The sequence below is a fragment of the Lepidochelys kempii genome, chromosome 3 (genome assembly GCF_965140285.1).
Source record: "Lepidochelys kempii isolate rLepKem1 chromosome 3, rLepKem1.hap1, whole genome shotgun sequence".
Lineage (NCBI taxonomy): Eukaryota > Metazoa > Chordata > Testudines > Cheloniidae > Lepidochelys > Lepidochelys kempii.
In genome coordinates this window covers 128,378,442-128,403,426 of record NC_136382.1, presented here as the reverse complement: position 1 = coordinate 128,403,426, position 24,985 = coordinate 128,378,442, and the positions used below count along the sequence as shown (strand labels likewise).

General features: G+C 41.5%; 1 protein-coding gene and 1 long non-coding RNA gene across 22 annotated transcripts in view; one reads left to right on the top strand and one right to left on the bottom strand.

Annotated features, from left to right (window-relative positions):
* Positions 1–1,145: 1,145 nt before the first annotated feature.
* LOC140909202 (uncharacterized) lies at positions 1,146–23,668 on the top strand. 4 transcript variants are annotated; one of them, XR_012158132.1, is made up of 6 exons: positions 1,146–1,318; positions 2,130–2,214; positions 6,225–6,717; positions 7,719–7,839; positions 8,577–8,647; positions 23,393–23,668. It is a non-coding gene; the product is annotated as an uncharacterized LOC140909202 (long non-coding RNA). The 4 variants fall into 4 exon arrangements; XR_012158130.1 differs by having other exon boundaries at positions 1,146–2,214; positions 6,225–6,507; positions 6,635–6,717; XR_012158129.1 differs by having other exon boundaries at positions 1,146–2,214.
* AFDN (afadin, adherens junction formation factor) overlaps positions 9,284–24,985 on the bottom strand; it is a 213,269-nt gene continuing 197,567 nt past the window's right edge. For 8 of the 18 annotated variants that reach the window (XM_073337925.2, XM_073337926.2, XM_073337929.2 and 5 more), the window contains 3 exons: positions 22,876–23,386; positions 13,546–13,630; positions 9,284–11,521 (listed from right to left, as the gene is read on the bottom strand). In XM_073337925.2, coding sequence (XP_073194026.1) covers positions 11,377–11,521; positions 13,546–13,630; positions 22,876–23,386 — 741 coding nt within the window. In that variant the 3' untranslated portion in view covers positions 9,284–11,376. The remainder of the gene's footprint in view (positions 11,522–13,545; positions 13,631–22,875; positions 23,387–24,985) is intronic. The other 10 variants (XM_073337933.2, XM_073337934.2, XM_073337936.2 and 7 more) reach the window with 3 other exon arrangements.

Here is a 24,985-nt window from a genome sequence, read left to right as displayed (position 1 = left end):
CTAGGAAAGAAAGTCCTGGCTGACCAGGCTTTATCATCAACCTACCACCCCCTGACTGAGTTTGGCCACATCAGACATGCCAAAACTCTAAAAGCCCTGAAAAATATTAGAGCCACAACCTGTGAAGTGGATCCAAGCCCTCTTGGCTGGTAAAAGGTAGTGCAGAATGGAAATATTCAGTGCCTCCTTCAGAGAAGCACAACTACCAAACTCCTTAAAAATGCAATAGTTCACTCAAACCCCATGAAGTCAATTTGATCCCAAAGATCTCTCTAACCACCATTCTGTCTTCAGTCTCTTTTTCCAGGGCAAAATAACTGAGAAAGTGGGATCCACCAGGCTCCAACACCATGTGACATCAGCCAACATCCTGGATGCCTCACAGTTGGGTTTCAGACTAGGGCACAGCACAGAGACTGCTCTAGTGGCATTAAAAGACAATCTCCTCATGGCCATGGTCTCAAGTAAGGTCTCCATGCTCATGCTACTAAACCTCTCTGCGGCCTTTGTCACAATGGACAAGGTACTCTACTAACCTGCCTATATGACATAGCAGAAGTAGATGGTGACAGTGCTCCAATTGTTCCTCTCCAGGAGAACTCAGAATAGTGATGGGTAATTCAATTGCTCCACCTCTCCAAAGGCCATCATCTGCAGTGTCCCACAGGGATCCATACTATTTTCTCCTCTTCAATATCTACCTGAGATTACTTGGAGAGAGGGAGAGAGAGGTGTCATGGACTTAGCTGCCAGTGATATGCTGTTAATTCATTCATTCTCAGTGGATGCAACCATTGCCACTTTTAAAATGTCAGAAAGCCTACAGGAAATAAACTCTTGGATGAAGAAGGAGAGGTTTCTTACCTAATAGTAACTTCAGTTCTTCTGGATGTTTTGTCCCTATGAGTGCTCCAACATAGGATGCACGCATGTCTGTTGCGCTCTCAACCGGAGAATGCAAGGCTGTGTATGTGGATCCGCACCTGCACAGAGTAGCACTGTGGGGCCTCCAAGTGAGGTCATATTGGGAGGCATGGGCCTGCTGCCACTCAGTTCCTTTTCGACCGTGAAAGCAGAGCTTCCACAGCTAAGGGAAGGGGGAATGGGAGTTGGAGCACCCATAGGGACAAAACATCTAAAAGAACTCAAGTTACCATATGGCAAGCAACATCTCTGTCTTTGAGTATATGTCGCTATGTATGCTCCACCATAGGACACTCCTAAGCAGTAACTCAAGGAGAAGTTGAGTGCTGAGGAGGCAAGTCCAAGATAGTTTGGAGGACTGTGTCACCAAAGGTAGTATCATCCCTGGAAGCAGGTAAGATGGCATAATGTTTGGCAAAGTTATGAATAAAAGACAAAGTTACAGTCCTACAGATTTCTGTTATGGGGACATCCTTCAGTAGAGCTATATGAATGGACTGAGCTTGCATGGAATGTGCTATTTCTCTGTGAGAGGGATGCATCCCAGTGGATTCATAGCAGGTTAAGATGCAACCCAAAACCCACTTTTACAGCCTTTGAGTGGAAATAGGTTGACCCTCCATCCTCTCTGCAAATGATACAAATAGTCTAGGAGAGGCCTGGAAAGTCTTAGTCCTGTGAAGGTAGATAGTGAGGGACCTTATGAAGTCTAGCGTATGAAGGCTGGTCTGCTCGCTGGAGGTGTGAGCTTTTTGGTAGAACACTGGCAGTGGAATCTCTTGATTAATGTGGTATTTCGACTAGACCTTCGGGAGGAATTGAGGATGAAGTTGCATTGTAACCTTGTCTTTGTAAAAAGCTGGCATATGGCAAGTCAGCCATAAAAGCACAGGAGAGCTCTCCCATTCATCAAGCTGAAATGATGGCTATGAGGAACAAAGACTTGAGTGAGAGATGGAGGAGAGAACATGTAGCCATCTGTTCAAAGGGAGGTTGTCTCTGGGCATTGAGAATCAAATTTAGGTCCTGCTGCAGGGTCGGGTTCCATACAGGCTAAAATAAGTTGTGTATGCCCTTGAGGAATCTAGCTGTATAGGGTCGACAAAGACTGAGCAGCCTTCAGTAGTTGAGTGGAAGGCTGTGATAGCATCTGAATGTATTCTGATTGAGCTCATTGATAGACTTTGCATCTTTAAATCCAACAGGTAGCCCAGGATTTGAGAGTGGAACCTCTGAGACTTGAGAAAAATGAATTGAACACCAGGAGTGGAAGCGTTTCCACTTCTAAAGGTAAGTTTTGTGAGTAGTGGGTTTCCTGCTAGATAGGAGAACTGTCTGGGCCTTATCCAAATAGGTTAGCTCCATGCTCGAGAACCATCTAGGAACCATGTTTTCAAGTTTAAGGAGGAGCGGTTGGGATGGATCAGGGTCCCTGAGTTTTGTGAGAGGAAGTCAGAGAGATACAGAGGAGTTGAGGAGGTTCAAGGACCACACTTGTCTTGTCCACGATGATGTTATGAGAATAACCTAGCTCTTTCCTGACGCAGTTTGAATAAGGTCTTGAGAACTGGAGGTAGAGGCAGATAAACATACAGTGGAGTACAGGGCCACTGTATTATCACAGTATCTCTCCATGAGTTGTGGCCGTATCCTCCCCCTTAGAGCAGAAAAGGACATTTTGTTTTGGTTGGGGTAGCACAGAGGTCTGCTTCTGGGAGACCCCACGTTTGGCAGATGCTGTGGAAGACAATCGTTGAGCTCCCATTTGTGATCCTGAAGGAAGCGTCTACTCAGGAGTCTGCAGCTGTATTCGGGAGGCCTTGGAGACAGAGAACTGAGATTTTTATCGGATGGAAAATGCATTAGTTCCACAGCTTTAGCAATTCTGTGCATAACGACTGGGATCTTTCTCCACCCTGCCAGTTGATATAATACACTGCTGTCCTGTTGTCAGCATTACCCTGATGGAGTGGCCCTACATGGTGTGAAATAAGTGTTGACAAGCATATTGAACTGCCCTCAGCCTCAGAATTTTCTTGTGGAGCATGACCTCTTGTGTGGACCACTTGCCCTGGGCTGTGGCTCCTTGGAGGTGAGCCCTCCATCCCAGAAGAGAAGCATCTGTTGTAAGGATCTTTGAGGGTGGGGGATGTGAGACTGGGGTTTCCCCAGAGATTTTCAGTGGGTTCTTCCACTAACCGAGAGACTCTAGAACTTTCACAGGTACTGCAGAGATTGTCACTATTTGGGGTGTACACAGACCTTAGCTACATCTTAATCAAGTCATTATTACATTAAATACTGAATTTTGATCTGTGAACCACTGAGATAACTATTCTCCTCTGGGACAATGCAGATCTTAAAGCCCAAGATAAAGTATGTGAGAGCTGGGAACACAGCATTCTCTGTCAAGAGGATCTGGCTATGGAACAACCATATAGAGATCAGTCCAGTCTTGCTGTCTGGCCTTCCTCTGAGAGAGAGCCTTCCTACCATAAGGGACATTCAGTTCAAACACCCCTTTCATTCCCAAATCCCTTCCAACCCTTGCCCCCGAAAAAAAACAAAACTGAACCCTACCTCAAGAAGAGTTTTTACTGCCAAAAGGGAGACATTTCAGAGACTTCATGGGACTTTGCTCTTGCTATCCATTTTACATGGAAAGCATTCAGATACTTCACTGATGGGTGGCAGTATAAAATCCTACAATAACGGAAGTACTCAGGACAGGCCCATAAACTACTAATGCTCTTTACATTAACCCTAACACAGTGACCATTAGATTAATCAGCTCCCCATCACAGCATTATAATGTGTGGGTGTATATATTATTGCCTTCCTGCATGCAGTAACTAGAAACTAAAAGGATGGAAATGACTACTGACAGTCTGCCAAATGGTGACCCTGTCTCTGCCCCTGCAGTGCCAAACATATGAGACTGTCACCACTGGATGTCATTGGATTCTTTTTGTATTGCATACAAGATAGTAAATTGGCTGAGTGCACTAGATAGTAATCAGAGTCTGCAGTTTTGTACACACAATCATTGAAGCTTTACGAAACATCTGACCATTTGATCTCATTATTGCTTCCTAATAAAATGATGTTAGATAAATAAACTTCAGGGACATGGATCCATGTTTCATTTTGTTTAAATGACTCTCACTGTTTCAAACAGACATACTTTTATTTTCAACCAGGAGGTTGAACAGAACTGCCAATAAATGCCTGAACAAATCCTTCACAAGTTTTGACAGTACCTTTTAGCCTCTAAATGACCCAGCGCTCAGACACTTGCCAGTGCAACTCTCTATAGCAGATGGTAGAGTTTTTTCTCTAAGCTGAGAGAAAACTGGGTTACTTACTGGTAGCTGGAGTTCTCCATGCAATCACATTCACTCATGCACAGTGCTCAGCCAGAGAGCCATTAAAATTTAAAATACGAAATACAGATTATGAGGATTCATAAATGCACTGAACAGCACATTTTCCATCACACCTGATAGAAGCTCCCACTGTGCCTTAGGTGCCAGGATCCTGATCTTTTGCCAAGCTATTCTTGTTGATGCCTTGAGCCGTATGAGATAAGTGTTAAATGCTTTCTCCTTCTGGTCCTGTAAAGCCCCTCTTCTAACATTGTCTGAGACATATTCAGTAAGAGGATTTTTTTTCCTAACTATGATCACAACTTCATACTGGAATAACCAGTTGTCATGCTGCAGCCATAGCATGGGAATTGTGAGCTGCAGATTAATTTAAAACTAGTGATGGGGAGATCAGAAATAAGTCAAGAATCCATTTCTGGGTTTAGTTCTTATTAAAAAAAAATGTTATCAAGAGATGAGGATACACCCATTCAGGTAATAAATCTCTCTTTCAAAGACCCAACTTTTTGTTAACTCTAGCCGGAGCTGAAGTCTCGGCTAAATTGAGGTCTGGCCCGGACTCACAAACCTAGGCTTTGGGAGACCAGCTTTATAGCCCCATTACTGTACCTCCCTTAGGGTACATCTACACTGCAATCAGGAGGGGTGAATGCAGCCCATGTAGCCATTCCTGAGCTACCTTTGATTGAGCTAGCTCACTAAAAACAAGAGTCTAGCTGCCCGAGTACAGCTACACTGCGATTTTTAGTGAGTGAGCCAGAGGTACTGTCTTTCTAAGTTGCTGGGGGGTGATTGATCCCCGCTCCATCTCAGGCCCTGCCCCCACTTCAGCCTTGTCCCCCCCAACCGCTTCCCTGAGCACATCTCGCCCTCACTCCTCCCCCTCCCTCCTAGCACTTCCTGCACACTGCTGAACAGCTGATCTGCGGCAGGAGGGGGAGGAGCTGATGGGGGGAGCTGCCCACTAATTTTTTTTTTTATATTTTTTTTATATTTTTTTTGCATGGAGTCGGCGCCTAATGGAACTAGCCCAATCAAGGCTAGCTTGAGTATGTCTCCATGTGTTGCAATCACATTTCCTGAGTGCAATGTAGACATACACTAAGCTTTAGCCACTTAGCCCACATGCACCCTTTCTGTCCATGCCTTCATCTCTCCCCCCCATTACCCTTTTTTTCCCTTTAGTATTAAAAAGTAGTTTCTACACCTTAGCTTCCCCTAGGCAGAAGGATGTAAGGGGCCAGCAACACCAGTCATCCAAAACAAGAGTTAGAACAGAGAAACCAGGCAATAACAAATGAGCGTGTACACAGCTGCCAAGTGTCATATATGTAGCAGCCCTGTCCGCATTTCCAGAACGCAGCTGGATTGTCATGCATCCCGCTGGCCTGCAGACAATAGCTGTAACAGCTCCTTCCCAGCCGCCAGAGGCCAATAGTCTAGTGGGATCTCTTCAGCTGACTTGGCAGGCTTTGGTTTCCCCGATATGGAGTTCGGCCATCAGTTGGTGCTCACATACTTCCTGGGCTATTTGAAGCTGCAATTGGGCCAGTATCCCTGCAGTTGTCTCCTTTGTGGCATCTGTGGAAGGAGGTGTGATGCTGCCAGACAAGCTCAAATCAAAGCCATAGGCCAATTCACTTGTGTGTGGATATCAAAGAAATATTAAGTGGGCTAGGAGGCATAGGACTATTAATCTGTGTGGGGATATCAAAAAATGTTAATGTCATTGTCTTCACTTACCTATAACCCGTTATTGTTGTAGATATTGTTTACTATCACATTACATTCTGTATGCCCTGTACTTAATCCTAAATCAAAGGTGTATTACTTGATGCTTAAACTTCATGAAAACTAATGAAAGATTGTTTGGATTGCTGTAACTGAATGCATTATGTCTGTATCTGTAATTAGATTGCCTATCAAACAGGATTGGAGGCTTGGAACTGTAAATGAAGAAGCATGCTAACTTCAAAGCATGGGTCATTGTGCTCGACTGTGGGAAATCCACAGACCCAGGCTGCATTTAGTCAACAAAGGAAGAGCACCTGCTGAGGTGGAGACACTTGCCAGATTGCTTTCCGGAGAAAACAGCTGTAAAAATGAATCCAGGGGATGATCCTGTATCTCTGGACTGATGGATTCTGACAGGGTGGAAAACTGAGTGATTTGACAGAAATCCCTAGAGCTATTCTAGGTAACCCTGAGAGACTTATGGAGAACTAGCAGACTACTACATCTCTGCTATCATGTTGGATTTACAAACTTTGACTCACTTGTTAATGCATTTGATCTAACTTCTCAATAACATTTCTTTTTCTTAGCTAATAGACCTTTAGTTAGTTTATCAGAGAGATTGGCTGCCAGCATTGTCTGATGTGAGATCCAGAGTATCCGTTGTCCTGGGGTAAGTGACCAACCCTTTGGGATTGGGAGTAACCTAATGTGAAGTGATTTTTGGTTTTAATAACCTTTCTTCAGAAACTCTAGTTTGTCTGGTGGCAAGATGCGCTGGAAAGCCAAAAACCATTTGTGACTACAGGTCAGACTAATATAGTGACCCTTACTGGCTTGGTGAAATCTAATTATAGAATATGCCACCAGTTTGGGGTGTCTGCCCTGTTTTCTGACAGTCTGACCTGAGTTTGGCTATGAACTACTCTAGACACTGTGACAGGAGGGTCCTTGGGCACCACTACCTTTTCTTCCCTAACACCTGGTCAACACGTAATGCAAACAAACTTTCAAGGTCTTTTTTTCACAAGACCATTATAGAACTGTGGTTCACTCGTGTCTATTCTTTAAAGCTATCAATATCTAGTTTAAACTTTTCACAGTGCTGGGGCTATGATCTATAAACTTAATTGACATATGGTATGTGAATCCTGTCAACTATGCCAGTGTCAAGCTGTCCTGCAGTGGCTCAAGAGCATGAGTACGAACCTCAGGGCAAACTGTAAGAAACGGCAAAAATCCCAAATTGATCCTTGCCCTCCTCCCCTAGTCCATCCCAAGGATCAATTCAGGGCTAGTCTAAAGGTCTCTTACAGAAAAGCACCATACACATACGTGGTATTTGATATGCAAACTACTGGAAAGGCTATGGTTCTTAGGAAATGCATGAACTAACCTCCCTCAATGCAGTTCTATAAAAAACAGGAAGCTGGGGTGGAAAGAAATAGTTTTATAAAATTACATGTTACAAGTGTCTTTTTTAAAGATACAGGCATTTAGGCATGACTAGGCAGAGACTCCCACTTACTGTACAAAAAGATTGCTCATTTTACCGTTTAGCTTGTTTCTCCCAGTCTTGTTTATCTGCTTAATCTGCCTGTTGCGTCATGTCTTGTCTAATGAAAGAAGCACCACGTTTTACTGCTATGATTATTAAATAAATGTGATTTATAGATTCCAAGGCCAGAAGGGACCATTGTGATCATCTAGTCTGACCTCTGGTATAACACAGACCATAGAACTTCCCCAAAACTTTTTCAGAGTCGCTGCTTCTCAAGAGAGAGTCCCCCATTTTGTAAGTATGGCCTACATCCTTTGTTCCTAGGTGTATACGTTTACATTTTGCCATATTAAAAACATATTGTTTGCTTGCACCCAGCTTACAAGTGACCCAGATAGCTCTGTATCAGTGACCTGACCTGTATGATTTCCAAATTACTCCGTTTGCATGTCATCTGCAAACTGACAAAGTGAGGGAAAAGGTCAAATTTGATAACTCCTGAAAGAGAGAGAAATAAAATTGTCTAAAGCCATGCATGGTGCTCCTGCAAGACAACATGCAACCTTCTTTGTAACACTTTTCGTTAGATCTTAAGGCCAGAAGGAACCATTGTTATCTAGTCTGACCTCCTGTATAAAACAGGCCAAAAAACCTCACCCAGTAACCTCTGCATCGGCCTCTACTTGAGCTACATCCTAGCTTTAAGAAAGATAGAAATCAAGACTGGATAAGTTTAAGTGAAAGAAAATCCAACCATTTCCTTCAGTAATTTATTCCAAGGGCAAATTACCCTCAGTGTTAAAAATTTGTGCCTTATTTCCTGTCCAAGTTTGTCTAGCTTCAATTTTCAACCTTTAGATCTCATTATTCCTTTGCTGCTAGATTAAAAAGTCATCTAATATCAGAAACCCCTTCCCCATGTAGGTACTTGTACACTGTGATCAAGTCATCTCTCATCTTGGATAAACTAATAAAGTGAGCTTCATAACTCTCTCACTACTTGTTTTTATTCTTTCTGCTCTTTACTGAAGACTTTCCGAAGTGTGGATGCCAGAGTTGGACACAGTATTCCAGGAATGGCCTCCTAATGCCGTATACAGAGGTAATACCACCTTTCTACTCTATTTGATATTCCTCTGCTTATAGAATTGTGTGTCCTCAACACACTCCAAGGTCATGTTCAACTGGTTATCAACCATGACCCCTATGTTCTTTTCAATGTCATTGCATTGAAAGATAGTGTCTCCCATCTTATAACTGCATTCTACATTCTTTGTCCCTAGATGTACGACTTTCCATTTGGATGCATTAAAATATGTCATTCATCTACTAACCAATCTAAGTCAACCTGTAAAACTGGTAAAACATAGTTTACCACCCCTCCAATTTGTGTGTCAACTTTGTTTTTCCAGTAATGATTTTATATTTTTGGTCCAGATTATTGATTAAAATAGTGAATTACATTAGGCCAAGAACAGATCCTGTGGGATCTCACTAGAATCAATTTCATTGGATGATTCCCCATTAAAAATTACTTTTTGAGATCTATCAGTTAACCAGTGTTTAATGTGGGCTACACTGATTTTGTATATACTTTTTTTAAAGCAAGTTATGTATCCATTCTTTGAATACCTATAGGGTAACTGTATAGTAAAGAGTATTAGTAATTTACGGTATGAATGTGTTAATACAGCATTAAATAAAAACACAATTACAAAAAGTTCTATAAAACGTAATGTTAAATACAATACAAAGTTTATTAAAAATAGGTTGCAAGTGAAATACAGTAGAAATGGGAAACTACAGCAGTTTTCATGTTTTTCCATAATAATGCACAGACAAATATGAAAAGCACTTTTACACATATTCACACTTGACCCAAATGCCCAATAGCGGCCAAATCCACTCAACTGAAGGTTCTATGTATTTTTTTGCTAAGCCTTTTCAGATTCTAGCAGCAACAGTATTCCAGCCACAGCCTAAATTTTTTTTCTGAAGAAAAGAGTATTTTGTCACTGTAAGGCTGCTAGTGTTCTCAAGATAAATTGGGAGAGGCTTGCTTTTCCTGATTAACAGACACAGCAAGCATGCAAATCCTTCATTAACACTTTGAACCGGTTTAATCTCCTACTTCATATTTAACAGGTGAAACGGTAAAAGCACACTTTCAAATAAGAAACCTGAAATATGTAAAAAACAAATATTTACACTCCAATTTTCATTAACTTGCATTTATTTATCATACAACTCTTATTAAAAGTGATTTCTTTTCTAAGGCAGTGAAAGTCTACCCCTCTGTATTTGGAAGTGTGCATAATTCCCTAAATATATATTTATAAGAGAACAATATGATACAGAAAAATCATCTAAAGCCCAATTTAGGGCTTTGCAAATAGAAAATTTGTTTGGAATCACAATAATATATTTTGTCTTAATGTCACACAAAGAGAAACAAACTCTGATGAGGTCCTTATCCCCAACATCAGCCATATATGCATAGCTGAAGAAACAACAGTGGAAGGAACAAAAAGAATCCAACAATTCAAAATTAAATAAGGCTATCAATATGTAAAAATAGCTTGAACTGCTGAGAAGATTCTCTACAGTATATAACAATATAAGAGGATGCAAGTAAAACCAGATAGATGAAGGACAGCTTGACTAGCACTACTTTCTCAATATTAATAATGGTGGTGTGCTGTCAGGATAATAAGTCAACCCATCTCACTGACATTCATATTCACAGCCAGCAACATCGTATTTGATATTTCAAACATCAGTCTTACTGTATGCTATAACATTTTTCTTCTCCAACAGTAGTATGTAGCTCCGCTGCTATAACAAACTCCATCAATGATGCGCCGTGGCTAGTTGCTTATACTCCCTATTCTACCTCCTTGGAAAATGCATGCCTTAGTTCTGCTAGCTTTGGACCTGGAATCATTATTTCCATCTTGAACATTTAACATTTTGGTCCTAGCTATGATAGGGCCACTAACGTAGCCTATTATCTATTGCTTGTTATATTCTGTTATTTCAATACAGTGTTAAACAAAACCCCAAGGTTTTTCATCTCCAGTTTTGTTCTTGTTTTTTTAAAAGGAGGTTTGTAAACCAGACACGTCATTTACAAGAGGGATGTATGCATGTATATGCTTTTCCATGGTTATGGATTAAACAGTTTCTGTTATGCATCCATTTTAGACCCAAACAAAACACCTATAGGATTAAAACTGTTTCACTCAAAGACTTTATCCAGGCAAACCCTTTTACTCTAATGCTAGGTAATGATAAGAGGTTTGTACTGATATGCTAATAGTCTGTATGAACAGCATACAATGTGTCAAACTTGTATATATAAACGTAGACCTTTGTCAAACAGCCCAGAGATTGGCTTCTGTGTCAAACAACCTATAGATATCATCAGCTAGTGCACAGATTAATTTAGGCAGTTCAAACTATTCTCACTCGCTCTGCTCAGCAGCTAAAACAAAGTATGTCTGTAAAAGACCAGGAAACAGAACTTATCTTTGACAAGTGCTACTTGGTCTATTGCAGAAAAAATTAACCCCCAAAACAAAAGAAAAAAGTGACCTTCACGTGATTCATATAATTAAAATTTTACAGTGCTTTAATTGTATAAACCACAAGCTCTTGGTAAAGTAATCAGTATTCTTGCTATAGCAACATCTCTAAATCTCAATTAACAGTCTTAGATACAGAGGAATCAAACTCACTCTTTCACAGACAATACAGTCTCGTCTTGAACAGCCCCATCCCATACCCTTATTTTAGGGATCTTTCAGTAACATTTGATAAGGTGCTTTTATCTTATTTTGTGTTCAACTCATTTTCCAGTTCCATTAATTTCCTAGAAGCCTTTACTTTAGTCGATACATCCTGGCCCTGGGAAAAAAGTCGCTGGCGCTCCCTGAATGTCAAGTTCTCTGGTGCTCCAGGTAAATCTGTGTCTTGACTGGAAGAAACAAAAGGTTTGTTACAAAACCTAATTTTAAACATCCTTTTATATAAAAGCTTTGCATCCATATAATCTTATCTGGTGTCCTCTTGCTTTCTAACTGGAAGATCTAGATTCAAGTCCTGCAAGGCTATTTCTTAATGCTGACAATACAGGGCTGTCATTCAGAGGAGCCATTAAACAGAAGTCATGTATGACCATCTCTGGTAGCGGAACATGTGGATGAGACTACCTGGCACTTCTCAAAAAGGATTAAAGGGTGACTAAGGCCAGAAAAGGTTTGCTGATATAGCTATGCTGGCATGCCCTCCTTATATAAATCAAAAAAGTTGTTTTGCAAGTATAGTTCATACTGATTTTGAGAGTGAAATAAAACTGGATAAAAGTGCTTTGGCAACTTTGGTCAACCATGCAAAAAAAAAAAAAAAATCAACCGCCTAGCTCAGGGGTCTCCAAACTTTGTGAGACGAGGGCCATATTAGATTTTTGAAGGGACTTCGTGGGCTGAAGCGACTGTGAAAGAAATTAAATTATGCAAATATATACAAAATCATTAAAAAAAAACACTACTCTGTGTCAGTGTTGTATTAAATTCTAAATCAGGTATAAAAGTTAATCGACGCAGGTACTGTAAGTTGGCTCCCCTTTTTGGGTCTGCTCTTCCCCGTGCCTGCTCCCTTCTCCCTGTGCCTGCCCTGCTGAAGAAAATGACAAAGGACTGGAAGTTTGGCTGTACTTTGGTAAGAGAAGCTTTAAGTTCCCACTGTTGGTTGGGACTGTTTGGTTCTATTAGTGCTGTAGTTAAAATTTAACCATTATGAAATTGGAAATTTCCATCTTCTTTACTCATTTATTGGAGTTGTAATTAAGCATCTGGCTTGTATTTTTAATCTAAGGCAGGGGTCCATGCCTGCTTGGCTGCAGCAGCAACTCTCCCCTGAGTTGGCTCCCCTTTTGGGGCGGGCACACTGGCTCCCGGGGGCACTCACCCCTCCGCACAGCTCAGCTACCCCCCCGTGCCCACGTGTGCAAACTGCTGCCAGCAGCCCCTCCCCTGCCTGCTCGGCGTGCCTACTCAGCTGTTCGCTTCTCCCCTGTTGGTTGGAGGGCCGGACAAATGGAAGCCCTGGGCCGAATCTGGCCTGTAGTTTGGAGACCGCTGGCCTAGCTGATATTGCTATACTGACAGAGTTTCTAGTGTAGAGTGGCCTAGGTACTTCTGCTGCCTCCTCCTTCATCCTTGCTGCTATCTACCTCTCTGGTTAACTATTTTTGCCACACCAAGAAAGAACTCAGTTCTCGGTGTCTCCTCCTCCCTCACCACCTGAGATGTCTGGAACTCTGGCCCTTACGCAGTCAGACTTGGCTCCACTTAAGGCTCATCAGAGTGGGTCTCTATTCTGTGAACCGTACAAAGTGCACAGTGGCCATCACACCACCATTTCACTTTACAAGGTGTGCAGGAACCAAGTTAAAGGCTCCTGTAGTATCCTTGCCTCAGCCAATGTGAACCTTCAATACACTATGCAGCTAAATTAGCCACACATGCATGTGCAATGCAGTCTTTGTTAGCTGTCCACTTCACAAGCTTAGTAAAAACTCCATATAAAGTGTACTGTGCTTGCCTCCTCTTGCGTGCAAATTTATGAGTCTGGTTGAGGTAGTCAAAAAAAGAATCTTGTGATGACTGACTGCTCTGTTTACTCACACAATCACAACACTAATTGGCTTTAAAATACTACATGCATGAAAAAGCGTATAAAACCAAATTCTATTTTGTGATAATCCAAGATATCCCAGAACCAACTGTAAAATTGTTTTATGCTGTCATGCATATTCTCAGCGCTCTCTTTGAAAATATTTTCTAGGATTAAATAAGAGCTTTTGAATTTCATTACCGAGAAAGATTTACAGAGATACATGTATAAAATGGTATTATAAGAATTTAAAATATTCCAGAGACCAGCAGCTAGTTAGTCTGAATACAGATTAATATTTCATGAGTCTCGTCTTCATTTCACCTTTTAGATCTCTTCTCTCTTGGATCCCGATAAACTTCATGGGCTCCAACAATTGCTCCTGTAGATCCAGTGTAAGGATTTGGTCCTTATGCAAAATAATATAAAAGTTACAGTTGACGGATGGCAGTTATAATACAAAACAAGTTTCAATTTATATTTAAAAAGGTGCAGTGCTCTTTGCAAAAGTAAAACTCTCAAACTATGGTTTCTAAACTTTGTAAAAGGAATAAAAGTACCGTTTCGGAGCTTTGCCTGAATGCCAGAATAATGATTTCAGTCAAGAGTAGTCAGCCTCTTCCTAAAACTGCAACTTTGCTTGATAAATAATAAAACTGGGGGGTAAGAAAGCAAATTATATTTGGAACAAACTGTGACCGGTATCAAATCATGATAAAGTTATTTATCTTGTGGCTATTTCTTATAATGCAGAAATGAAATAAAATATTAACTGTCTAGAAGGATGTACTTATGTGCAGCTACAATTTTTCTGTGGAATTCTGTCACAAGGTTCTATTGAAGTAAGAACAGCAACTCCAGCTAAGTTAACTAGGATAAATACTACTAGCATTAGTAAGTGCCAGTATGACAATTCCAATTTTCCTAAGTTATTTTATCTTTATTTAGCCAGGTTGTGAAAATAGTTGGAAACTCTGTAACCTGCAATGTTTAGAGGATGACTATTCATGTCTCATTTCTGTAGTTATCTGTCTTGTTTCATTCAGCTTACAGCACTGCACCTTTAGTTTTAAATTCATATAAAAGATACACAGTTCTACATAATATATTAATCCTCTCCAAAGGCCACAAGACTAAACACAGGTTTCCAATCAAAAAAGTTTTGTTATCATAGTCAGCTTTTAAGTATGTTTCTTAAATCACCGGTATTGTTAGGACAGTCAAATTAACTGTCATAATTCTCAAATTTGTTTTCAAATATTTTTGGTTTCTTGACACAGTATATGTCATGTCTTGTGAGCCTTTCTCCAAACAGAAGGAAATGTTTGCTTCTTCCACTGGTGTATTTTGAACCGCAGATAATTAAAAGGTTAAATGTCAGTAAAAGAACAGAACTCATTTGGATATTCATATATTGTACTCATTTAATAATTTAATACTGTACATTACAATAGTGATCTAAGAAGGGATAGCTCAAATCATATTTAAAACACTTGTAATACTTTAGTATGAAGAATTATCTTTTGTTCAGACCTAAGTCCCATATATCTGACCACCACCTCCCCTCCAACTTGGGGAACATCTAGGTCTGAAGTCTGGTTCTCACGCCCATATCTAATTTTGTTAAAATTGGTCAGATTTGATGCCCCAATTTGATGGAACCAATGTTTTAAGTCAGTCCCTTAAGTAATCCAGTGGCAGAAGCTGGGAGAGTGCAGTTTGCAGAAGCGTGGTTTACCAGCGTTAGCATTTATAGCAGAAAAGAGCTGTAAAGAACAGTAATGTGACTGCTAGTGAGATGGACAGATGGTAAGCTGCACAACAAAGTCTGCATTTTGTGCAAACGGCTTTGTACTTTACACAGGCAGTCTTCACAGAAGCTTGAGCAATCAAGGTGGAGTGTTTAACCTGTTCCTATAGGCTATTTTAAAAGTGTGAAATAAAGTAATCAGAATGAGTTGTATGGCTTATGTATTAAGGTCATTAAAGGTGGAGCATCATACTACAATGTTCCTCAATTGTTACCAAACCCATATAAATGGATCTGACTCGGAAATGGTCCTGATTGTTTACTGAAAAACAAAAACGTTGCTGGATGTCTCACTTGAGATTCCACTTTTTGCGCTCACTCTCTTTTTTGATATATGAAAGTCAGCAGAATGCAGGGTTGGAAAATTTAATGAAAAGGCAAAGGGTTTATTGGTTAGTGGATAGGTGGGAGTAGATGGAGAGTGAATAGTGGTTCCAGAATTACTCAACTTAAACACATATACAGCCTTCAAAGTACTAAATCAAAAAGAGAAGTAACAGCATTTTTAAGCAGCTATATTATGATGGAAGCATGTTTTACACTTAATCTCAAAATGGCTGTAGTTGAGAATTTCAAGCGTAGAGAAAAAGGAAAATACTTTGAAAGGATAAAAATAAAGTACTTATTTAGTAATTTTAAGAGGCTTTAGGGCTGGGTCTGTTCCAGCATACTATTTAGAATAAACAAATGGCTAATCATCATTGATTGCATTTCTGATATTTAAAGAGAATGTTTATTACAAGCATATTTTCTTTTAAATATAATTCAACTTAAGAGCCACAACTAGTCAGCAGTTCGAGTACAAATATTTTTGATGTGGAACTATGTTTTGAAAAGAATGGATACTTGTCCTACAGTAAATGTGATTCTTTGAGGTGATGTAGTTAGTGTGGATCCCACTATAGGTGCACATGCACCTCATGCATACAAGATTGGATTTTTTGAATAGCTGTGTCTGGGCCGTGCAGGCACCCTGTGCCTCCTTGTGTTCCCCTGCCAGTGCATACAGGGCAGAGCAGTTACGTGTCTCCCTCAGTTCCTTTGCAACTCACAGCCCACATCAGAGGGCTCAATGTGGGGATGGAGGGCAGATCCCTGGGATCCACACCAACTGTAATCTCATCTCAAAGAACCATGGTAAATGTAGGATAAATAACCCTTTTGCTGCTTTGAATATATGTCAGTGTGGATCTCATAGTAGGTGACTGGCAAGAAGTATCCCCTCTCAGAATGGTGGGAATGAGGTCTGCCAGCTGTATCAATCGAACAGTGACTGCTGTACTGCGCATTCAAACTTCACAGCTGAGCATAGCCTTTGACAAAAGTCAGTGTGTTATTCCACAGTGCTGCCTTACATATTTCTGAGATTGGTACATCACTGAAGCAGGCAGAGAATGTTGTTTGTGCTCTGGTGCAGTGAGTCTTGATGTCTGGTGGGAAATGTATACCAGCCAGCCAGTTGGTAACACAATAAAATGCATTGTGTAATCCATTTCAATATCCTTTACGATGAGATAGCTTTAGCTGGGCATTCTAAAAGGTCAAACTAGAAATAGCCAGGATGATAGCCTGAATGGCTTAGTCTTGTCAATGTCATCAAGTACTGGGTAAGTCGAGCGAGTGTAATTTCTTTTTTTCTATAGTACAGAGTGTGGCTTGGGAAGACAATGGGCAGCATGGCTGATTCCTTCAGACTAAATTTCAAGACCACTTTAGGAATGAACTTGGGGTGGGGTCTCAACCATGTCCCTATGGAAAATCATATTGGGACATCTGGCCATAAGAGCTTGAACTTCACTCATTCTTCTGGCTGTGGTCATAGTCATTAGGAATACTGTCTGGTGAGAGATGATGCAAGAAGCGTTCAGAGAGGTTCAGAGAAGTACAGTAAGGTCTTAGGCAGGGGTAGGTTCTCTCCCCAGTGGGTAAATATGTAATAGCCCTTTGAAAAACTTCAATACTATTGGATGAAGACAGACCTAACACATGAATGAACAGGTGGATGGTATGCTGAAGTTGCCACGAGGTGGATCTTAGATGAGTTGAATGTAAGGCCAGCTGGCTTTAAATGCAATAGGCAGTCAAGCATCCTAGGTTCAGGGGCCTGGACAGGGTTCAGACCACACTGAGCTACCCATATCAAGAGCCTCCTCCATTTAGAAGAATGTGTTTTCCTGGTACATGGCTTCCTACTCTGTATCAAGATCTCCTATTCTTGTAGAGAACAGTATCTGTCTGTTGTATTCAGCCAGCCGACAGCCACACTGTCGATCAGGTACAGTGACTTTGGATCCAGATGGAGCATTTTACTATGGTGCTGGGGCATCAGATCCAGGATAGGTGGTTGAATAGACATCTGTAATAGGTGTTAGACAAAAATGCTTTGGACAACATGGAGCTACGAGAACCATCATGGCCATGTCCCTTTTGTTCTTGGAAATCACCTTGGGAATCGTTGGAAAGGCATAGAAGCAGGCCTGTTCACCTGCAGGAGGAAGGCATCCAGCAATGATCCTGGACTCAGTCCTCCTCTGAAGCAGAAGTTCTGACACTTGGCATTGTCCCTGGTGGCCAACAAGTTTATTATGGGGGACTCTCCAGGATAGAATATCACTCTTATGATGAATCTGTGCAGGGACCATTCATGATTGGTCACAGATTGCCTGCTAGACTGTCGCTGACTCCTGGAAGGAGTCTATTCTGATGGCGCCATGTCCAGAATTTGATGACCTTCATGCTAAGGGGTAACGAGCAAGTTCTCCATTGTTTATGTAGTGCATGGCTGTCATGTTGTGTGTGAAAAATCTGTACTACTGAGTATGAGGACAGGCACAAATGCCATACAGGCTAGTTTGATGGCTATAAGCTCCAGCACATTCACAGATAATCTCATATTGCCTAAAGATCAGGTTCCTTTAATTTGTAGTTTGCCCAAATGAGTCCCCCAATCTGTTCCTGATGCATCCATGATTGGTGTCTGTGTCAGGGACGGATACTGAGACACGTATCCATTTCCATGTCTTTACAGGTTCCAACCATCAAACCAATTCTGCAGTGATATGATGGCACAGAGACCTTCCTTCCATCTGATGGCTCATCAGGGAGTATGCTGACATGAGCCAAAGCTGAAATCAAATGATGTTATTTACGTGCATGCCAATTTGTGGCCTAACACTGCATGACATGTTTGAACTGTCAGCTATATTTGACGTTAGCTGAAGTATGAGTGCTTGTAATGACTAGGACCTGTCTTTAGGCAGGTATGTTCTTTCTGCTCTAAGTCAGTCACATCATTCACTAGGAGGCCTACCTGTGTGAATGCGGATAGTGCATTCCAGGCTTGCTGGTGCCTTCCACTGAGATCTGCCTCTGATCAGCCAGTCATCCAGCCTTACCTTCACAAAGGAGCCACTACCACTGCTAAGCATTTTACAGCACCGAGTATACCTGTGGAGAGTCCAAATAGCAGATCCTTGTACTGGTAGCGATTTGGTCAGACTGTAAATCTCAAGTACTTCCTGTGGGCTGGGATGGAAGTATATATCTGGAGTACTGTGTCCAGTTTTGGGCCCCACACCACAAGAAGGATGTGGAAAAATTGGAAAGAGTCCAGCGGAGGGCAACAAAAATGATTAGGGGGCTGGAGCACATGACTTATGAGGAGAGGCTGAGGAAACTGGGATTGTTTAGTCTGCAGAAGAGAAGAATGTGGTGTGTGTGGGGGAGGGTTGATAGCTGCTTTCAACTACCTGAAAGGGGGTTCCAAAGAGGATGGAGCTAGACTGTTCTCAGTGGTACCAGATGACAGAACAAGGAGTAATGGTCTCAAGTTGCAGTAGAGGAGGTTTAGGTTGGATGTTAGGAAAAACTTTTTCACTAGGAGGGCGGTGAAGCACTGGAATAGGTTACCTAGGGAGGTGGTGTAATCTCCTTCCTTAGAGGTTTTCAAGGTCGGGCTTGACAAAGCCCTGGCTGGGATGATTTAGTTGGGGATTGGTCCTGCTCTGAGTAGGGGGTTGGACTAGATGACCTCCTGAGGTCCCTTCCAATCCTGATATTCTATGATTCTATGATCTTGCTGCTGAAAGCAAGGAAGCAGTCTTGAGCCTGAAAAGATGGGATGTTGGAGGCAAGGCTTATCATCCTGAACCTGAGGTGGTGTACATATTTGTTCAGTCTCCTCAAGTGTAGGATGAAAACACCCCTTCTTCAGGATAAGGAAATAACAGTAATAGAAAGACTCTTGCCCTGTAATCATGAGGATCATCATCTGTGGCTCCCAGATGAAACCAGGCAACTTTTTGAAACAGGCTCTTGTAAGAAGAGTCACTGAAGATGGACAGGAAAGGAGGGTTGATGGGGGATGGGTGTGGGAGTGAATGAGATAGCTGTGGGCAATTGCCAACACCCATTTGATGGAGATATTGGACCAAGCCCAATGGAATGGAGCCAGGCTTCTCCCAAAGACTGCTGATGGCCACTTCCAAGAGTATCACCATCATTTTCAGGGTGGGTACTCTGGTTGCCTAACCTGAAAATAGGGATGAGCCCACTGTCTCTGCTAAGGCTGATATTTGTATGGCATCCTTAAGATGTTGGTGTATAAATTTCCAGTGACCTTGAGGAGGACCATGAGTCTTTTAAAAAGTGAACCACTTCATCTGTTCTTTTGCTGAAGAGCTTCCTTCCCACAAACAGGAGGTCTTTATGGTCTCTTAGCCCTCTCTTTAATATTTCAGATGCTAACAGCCAAGAGGCCTGCCTCATGGGTCACAAGCTTGGTTATCAACATCGCAGATGGGTCAGAGGTGTTCCTGGATAGCTGTCGGATTGTTCTGGCAACACTTAAAATGATTTAATTCCTCAGTGTCCCAAGATACTTTTGACAGGAAGAGAGTCATGTTTTCCCAGATCAGGAAGTGAAACTGGCAAACGCCACTTGGGAGTTTGCCACATCGAGTTGCAGAGAGGTGGATGAGTAGGCTTTGCATTTGAACAGGTCTACCTTTTTGGTATTTTTCTCTTTGTGTGTGCCCTTCATCAATTTAGCTATTTCAGCTTACTGCAACTACCAACAATACTGGATTTGGGTGGGAGTGACAGTAGCCAAAGCTTTTTGGGGGAACCTGATAACACTTCTCCACCCACTTAGATGTGGGCTGAATGGTAGCTGGGGTTTGTCAGAGCTCCTTAGATGGTTCTAGTATGCCCTCACTGATGAGGAGTGCAATCCTAGGTGATGCAGTCAAAATGTAGACTTTATGGGATTTATCTCGTATGACTGTTTCAGTATCTATGATCTCAGTGATAGAAAATAAGAAATCCTCCAAGGCTTTAAAATAGCCAATTGCTGGAGCAGAGGCTGGTGTACCAGTCTCACTGAGCAACAAATGATTCTTTCAATGGAGAATGGGAATGCTACTGTTCTTCTGCCGCTCACACCACTGGGTGCGGACACTGCTTTCTGTTGTTGGTGGCCTGGGTAGTGATGTCACTTGGCAGCTTAATCTCCTCCTTTTTCTGGACATACAGGAGGGGGATCTGCTGTAGGACACCTCAGAGGATGGTCCCTAATATGGCCCATATTAGCCAGGAAAGCATGTTATATCAGTACTGACCTGGTTGTGACTGATTGGCTCAATGCCACTATCATCTCTTTCATGGTGATGCTTTGTGACAAAGCTCTCCAGTATAGGCTTCTAGGGTTGCTCTGAAAAAGCAGCGGAGAGGCATTACTGTTCAATACCAGGAAAAAGCATAATCAGACACTAGTGAAGAAGAAGAATACTCTTCAAATGGTGGTGCTTTGGGTGCCATTCTGTTTTACCAACGATGTCGATGGAAGGATCTTGATGCTTTGAGAGCATCTCTCTGGCCCCTAACTGACACCAATGCTTTCATTGGTGCTAATGCCAGCTTCCTGTGCATCACTCCTGCCTTAGCAGAGGTCTTACACATTCTGTCCTTGGAAGAATGGTGGTTCTCCTCCTTACACAATGGTCTCTCTCAAAGTCTGAAGTCATATATGGATTCTGCCTTTTGATCTTGTCCTCGTGCTGGGGTATCAGTCTCAATTCTGAATCTGCCGGTCCAATGATGGGTTTGTTGGAACTAGTCTTGATGTAGCAGCAAACCAAAGGCCCCAGTGTCAAAACAGTCTGTGTGATGTGGCTAGAGCTGATTTTGATGACGTCTTTTCCGGTTTTCCTTTCATGGCTGGTCCCTAGGCTGTACTGTCTGCTTGAGGGAGTAGTAGTTGACAATGACCCTTTTCGTACCTTGGAAGCGGTAGTCTCCTTCAGGTGTGACAAGACTCATCAACTGCTCAAGTAGGTGTAGTTTTAGCCACATGTCCCTTGACATGCGGAGTCCTTGTGGGTACGTGCACACTGAATACTTATGGCTATCCTTCAGACAAACCAGACATTGACCATGCCTGTAGACCAGGGGGATGAGTCTGTTGCAGGCTGGGCAGGGTTTAAACCCTGAAGATTTAGAGTCCGCCGTGATGGTTGATGTGAGACACATCGCCCCACCATACAGGAGGGTATGGAGGTTTTGGGGTTTTTTTGGATCATCCAAGTCCAAGAAAATAGAGAATAAGAAGGATGAAAATAGATTTTCTTTACCAAAACTAGCTGAGAAAAAGGACAAATATAATTAGGAGTAGAGGGTCAGACACTCACTAGATTCCATCTTGCTGCCATGGGTGGTAAGAGGGAATTGAGGGAGGGTTGTGGCCACTCTTACTTCCACGCCCTCACATAGGAGGGCAAAGAGGCACAGGACACATGTGCAGCCCCAATGGACACAATTTAAAAATCCTGCGCATGATGCACACGCACAATGAGATCCATACTGACACATACCCAAACACTCAAGTGTTATGAACTTTCTCCTACTTAGCCATGGTATCCAAAAATCTAGCACTGAACTTCAGTCTGTGATAGTGTCCAGGTTCTGGGTACAGTCAGAAGAAAAACTGTAGTGCTCTGCAGGCAATGGATGGTGCTAAAATTAATGCAACTAAATTGTTAATAAAGCTCTAATTACCAGTGTAGCTGTGTGTTTGCAGTGTAAAGGGAAAGAAAAGACGACAACAAAGGAACATCAAAGACAGGCTGGGAAGAGGGAAGGAGCAGGAAGAAAAGCACTTTAATGATGGAAAAATAGGTTCTTGCCCCCAGGCATAAGGTAAACTGCACTATAACGCAGAAATATAATGACTACTATGTGCTGCCTAGAAAATTGTTTTCATTAGGTCAATAAGCCCCAAATATCACCTTAATTTTGACTATATAAGGTTTAAAACTGCACAAGGGTCCTTTTAAAGCCATTTGCACACCATATTTAAATCAGTAAGAGTCCCCCATGTGCCAAGTAGTGAAAGCAGAAAAGCCCCCCACCCCAATTAATCAATCAGAAAACGTATTATATATTTGCATGGAAAACACATGTATAGAAGCATCAAGGGCACAGCCAATGAAATAAAATAAGAAACAATTACTGACACGGTGCAGAATGAAAGCCAAAACCAACAGTACTTGGAACTGGTTGAGCAACAGTCAAACTGATTGTTTTTCCTTCATTGTGTGACAGATGGAATTTTGAGAGAGTTTGGAAAGGAACAAGGATATTCAAAAGATTAAAACGTTTACAAATAGGAGCATTCTCATTGATATCAGGATTAAGGTTAGATCACCACGCTGAGAACAGTGACCAAGTGGGGGGGAAAAACAATAAAAAAAAATCACAGAATAAGTGATTATATCTACAGCACCACAGAGGGAAATGTGCAGATAGATTTGTAGAGAAAGATTCTGATTTCATTTTTTCGTTTCTACCTTTTGAGCTGCTGGGATGGAAGAAACTTGGTTTGTTTGATGGGGAAAGGGGATGACTTGGTTTGGAAGCAGTACTGTTGGCATTGACGGAGGGTGGCTGGAATGAGGTGGAAAGAAAGATGCCATCTGAGACTGGGCGCGGCTGGCGGAAGGGCTGCTGTGGCGGAAGGGTGGCAGGAGGAAGGTCACCATAAGATTTTCTTGTGCTGGAGTACTTATCCTGACCTGCTAGAGTGGAATCCTCCTCCTCCTCATCATTGTATGCAACAAACTTGGCAGTATAAACTGTGTCAGGGGAGAGGACCTGTGTTTTGAGGTAAGAGGTGTTTCGCTGAGGTGGGGGAGGAGGAGCATTAGATGAAGGGGGTGGGGGTGGGAGCTCATATTCCCGTGGAAGCGGAGGTCTGTACAGACCAGGCTCGTCAGGTTCCAGTAATCTTCGTCCTGCCTCATCATGCTGTCTGCGCCTTTCAGCTTCCAAACGGTTGTAATACTCCTCCTCCTGTCGCCTCTGTAGGCCCGTGGGAAAGAAAAGTGCAGTGATCAGAACAAGAGAAACATTTAAATATAGGATGGATTCAAGTTTTCCTCCACAAGAGCACAGAACAGATCCCTCATCTCCCTTCCCCAGCAATGAGTAAGGAAGCCACTCCAAATCATTATACGAAGAGTATGTTTACTAATGTGAAAATGAGAATTGTCCTGTAACACAGTATTAATTCTGAGTTATTTCTGGAGTTGCTGCATGCTCTATGCTGACAACATATTTGTGTTAACAGAAATAAAGCTGTATTGACTAAAGGAATTCCCTGCACTCATCTTTTATAAAGTTAGAGTTGATAAAGTAAGGATTTAGCAAAGCTGCGAAGTATTTAAGAAAGAATGAAAACAAATATAATGGGTCATCTTAGAAAGGAACTTTGGAAGAGAGTACAACTCTGCCTTATCCCTCCTGAATAGGTCATCAACAGAGCTTTAGAGCTCACTGATTCTACAAGCCTAAGTTATAGATATTACAAAAATAACTTCATGCAAGGACAAGTTGCGACTTGTGCAATTTAATTTTTAAAAAAAATGCTTTAATAAATCTCTTGAAGTGTCTTCGACAAATTCATGAAGAAAATGCTACACCCATGATGTTTCTATAGGGCCATAATAAAAATAATCTGCACTGAACTCTTGGGTGAACTTGACAAATAGATATGCATAATAAAGATACAGTACGTATTATTTGAACTCTACCATCTCAGAAGCTACCATGTGACTACCATATGTGAACAAAGTTTCCTATATTTTTCCAGTTAAAGGGGTTTTTATTGTTCTGTGAAATAAAAACAAAATTTTCATCAACACCTGTCAGAACTCCATTGTGAGCTAATAGATACTGATCTATTTTGGACTTTCACTATAAACTGTGACGGTCAAATTCTCTCATTTCTTGATTCACTAACTACTGAATATTTGTATTTTGCAATCACACAGGTAAAACATGATTTCTTGTTAAATTAAGAAATTTATAGTGTATAGTATAGCTTCTTGAAAAAACTTCTTGTAATTTGTGGCAGGGTGCCTAGAGTTTTGGATACGCATTTTTATAATCAAAATCAGTAAATAAATATATACCCTTCTTAAACAGCCCGAGAATCTTCTTAACTAAAGAAGTCAGAGCCGGTTACCCTTCTATTGGTTACGTATTTAATACTATTTTCCCTTTTGAAGGCTCTAGGGTATTTAGGTGGCACTAAATTTGTAACTATGTCTGTGACTTATATGTAACTGTCTCTGGGATAGATCAGATTTGCCAGTCATAAAAGCCTTTCAGCTGTAGGTGACCCAAATATCATTAGGATGTACCACATCACCAAAGTTAGAGATGGAGGATATCTATTTATTACTGATCAATCTTATCCACCCTCCACCTCTAACTTTCCTATGATACAACCTCCAGTACTTTGCTGAGTCCAGTTGTGTGTGTGTGATCCTAGTGGTGGGGTTACCACCACTTCCCCGCAAAACTATTCTGTTTTAGATTTTCTTTTGCTCATTTTCAGTGGTGTAGGAATAATGGTCTGACAAACAGGTCTTCAACCTTTTACATATTTTCCCTACT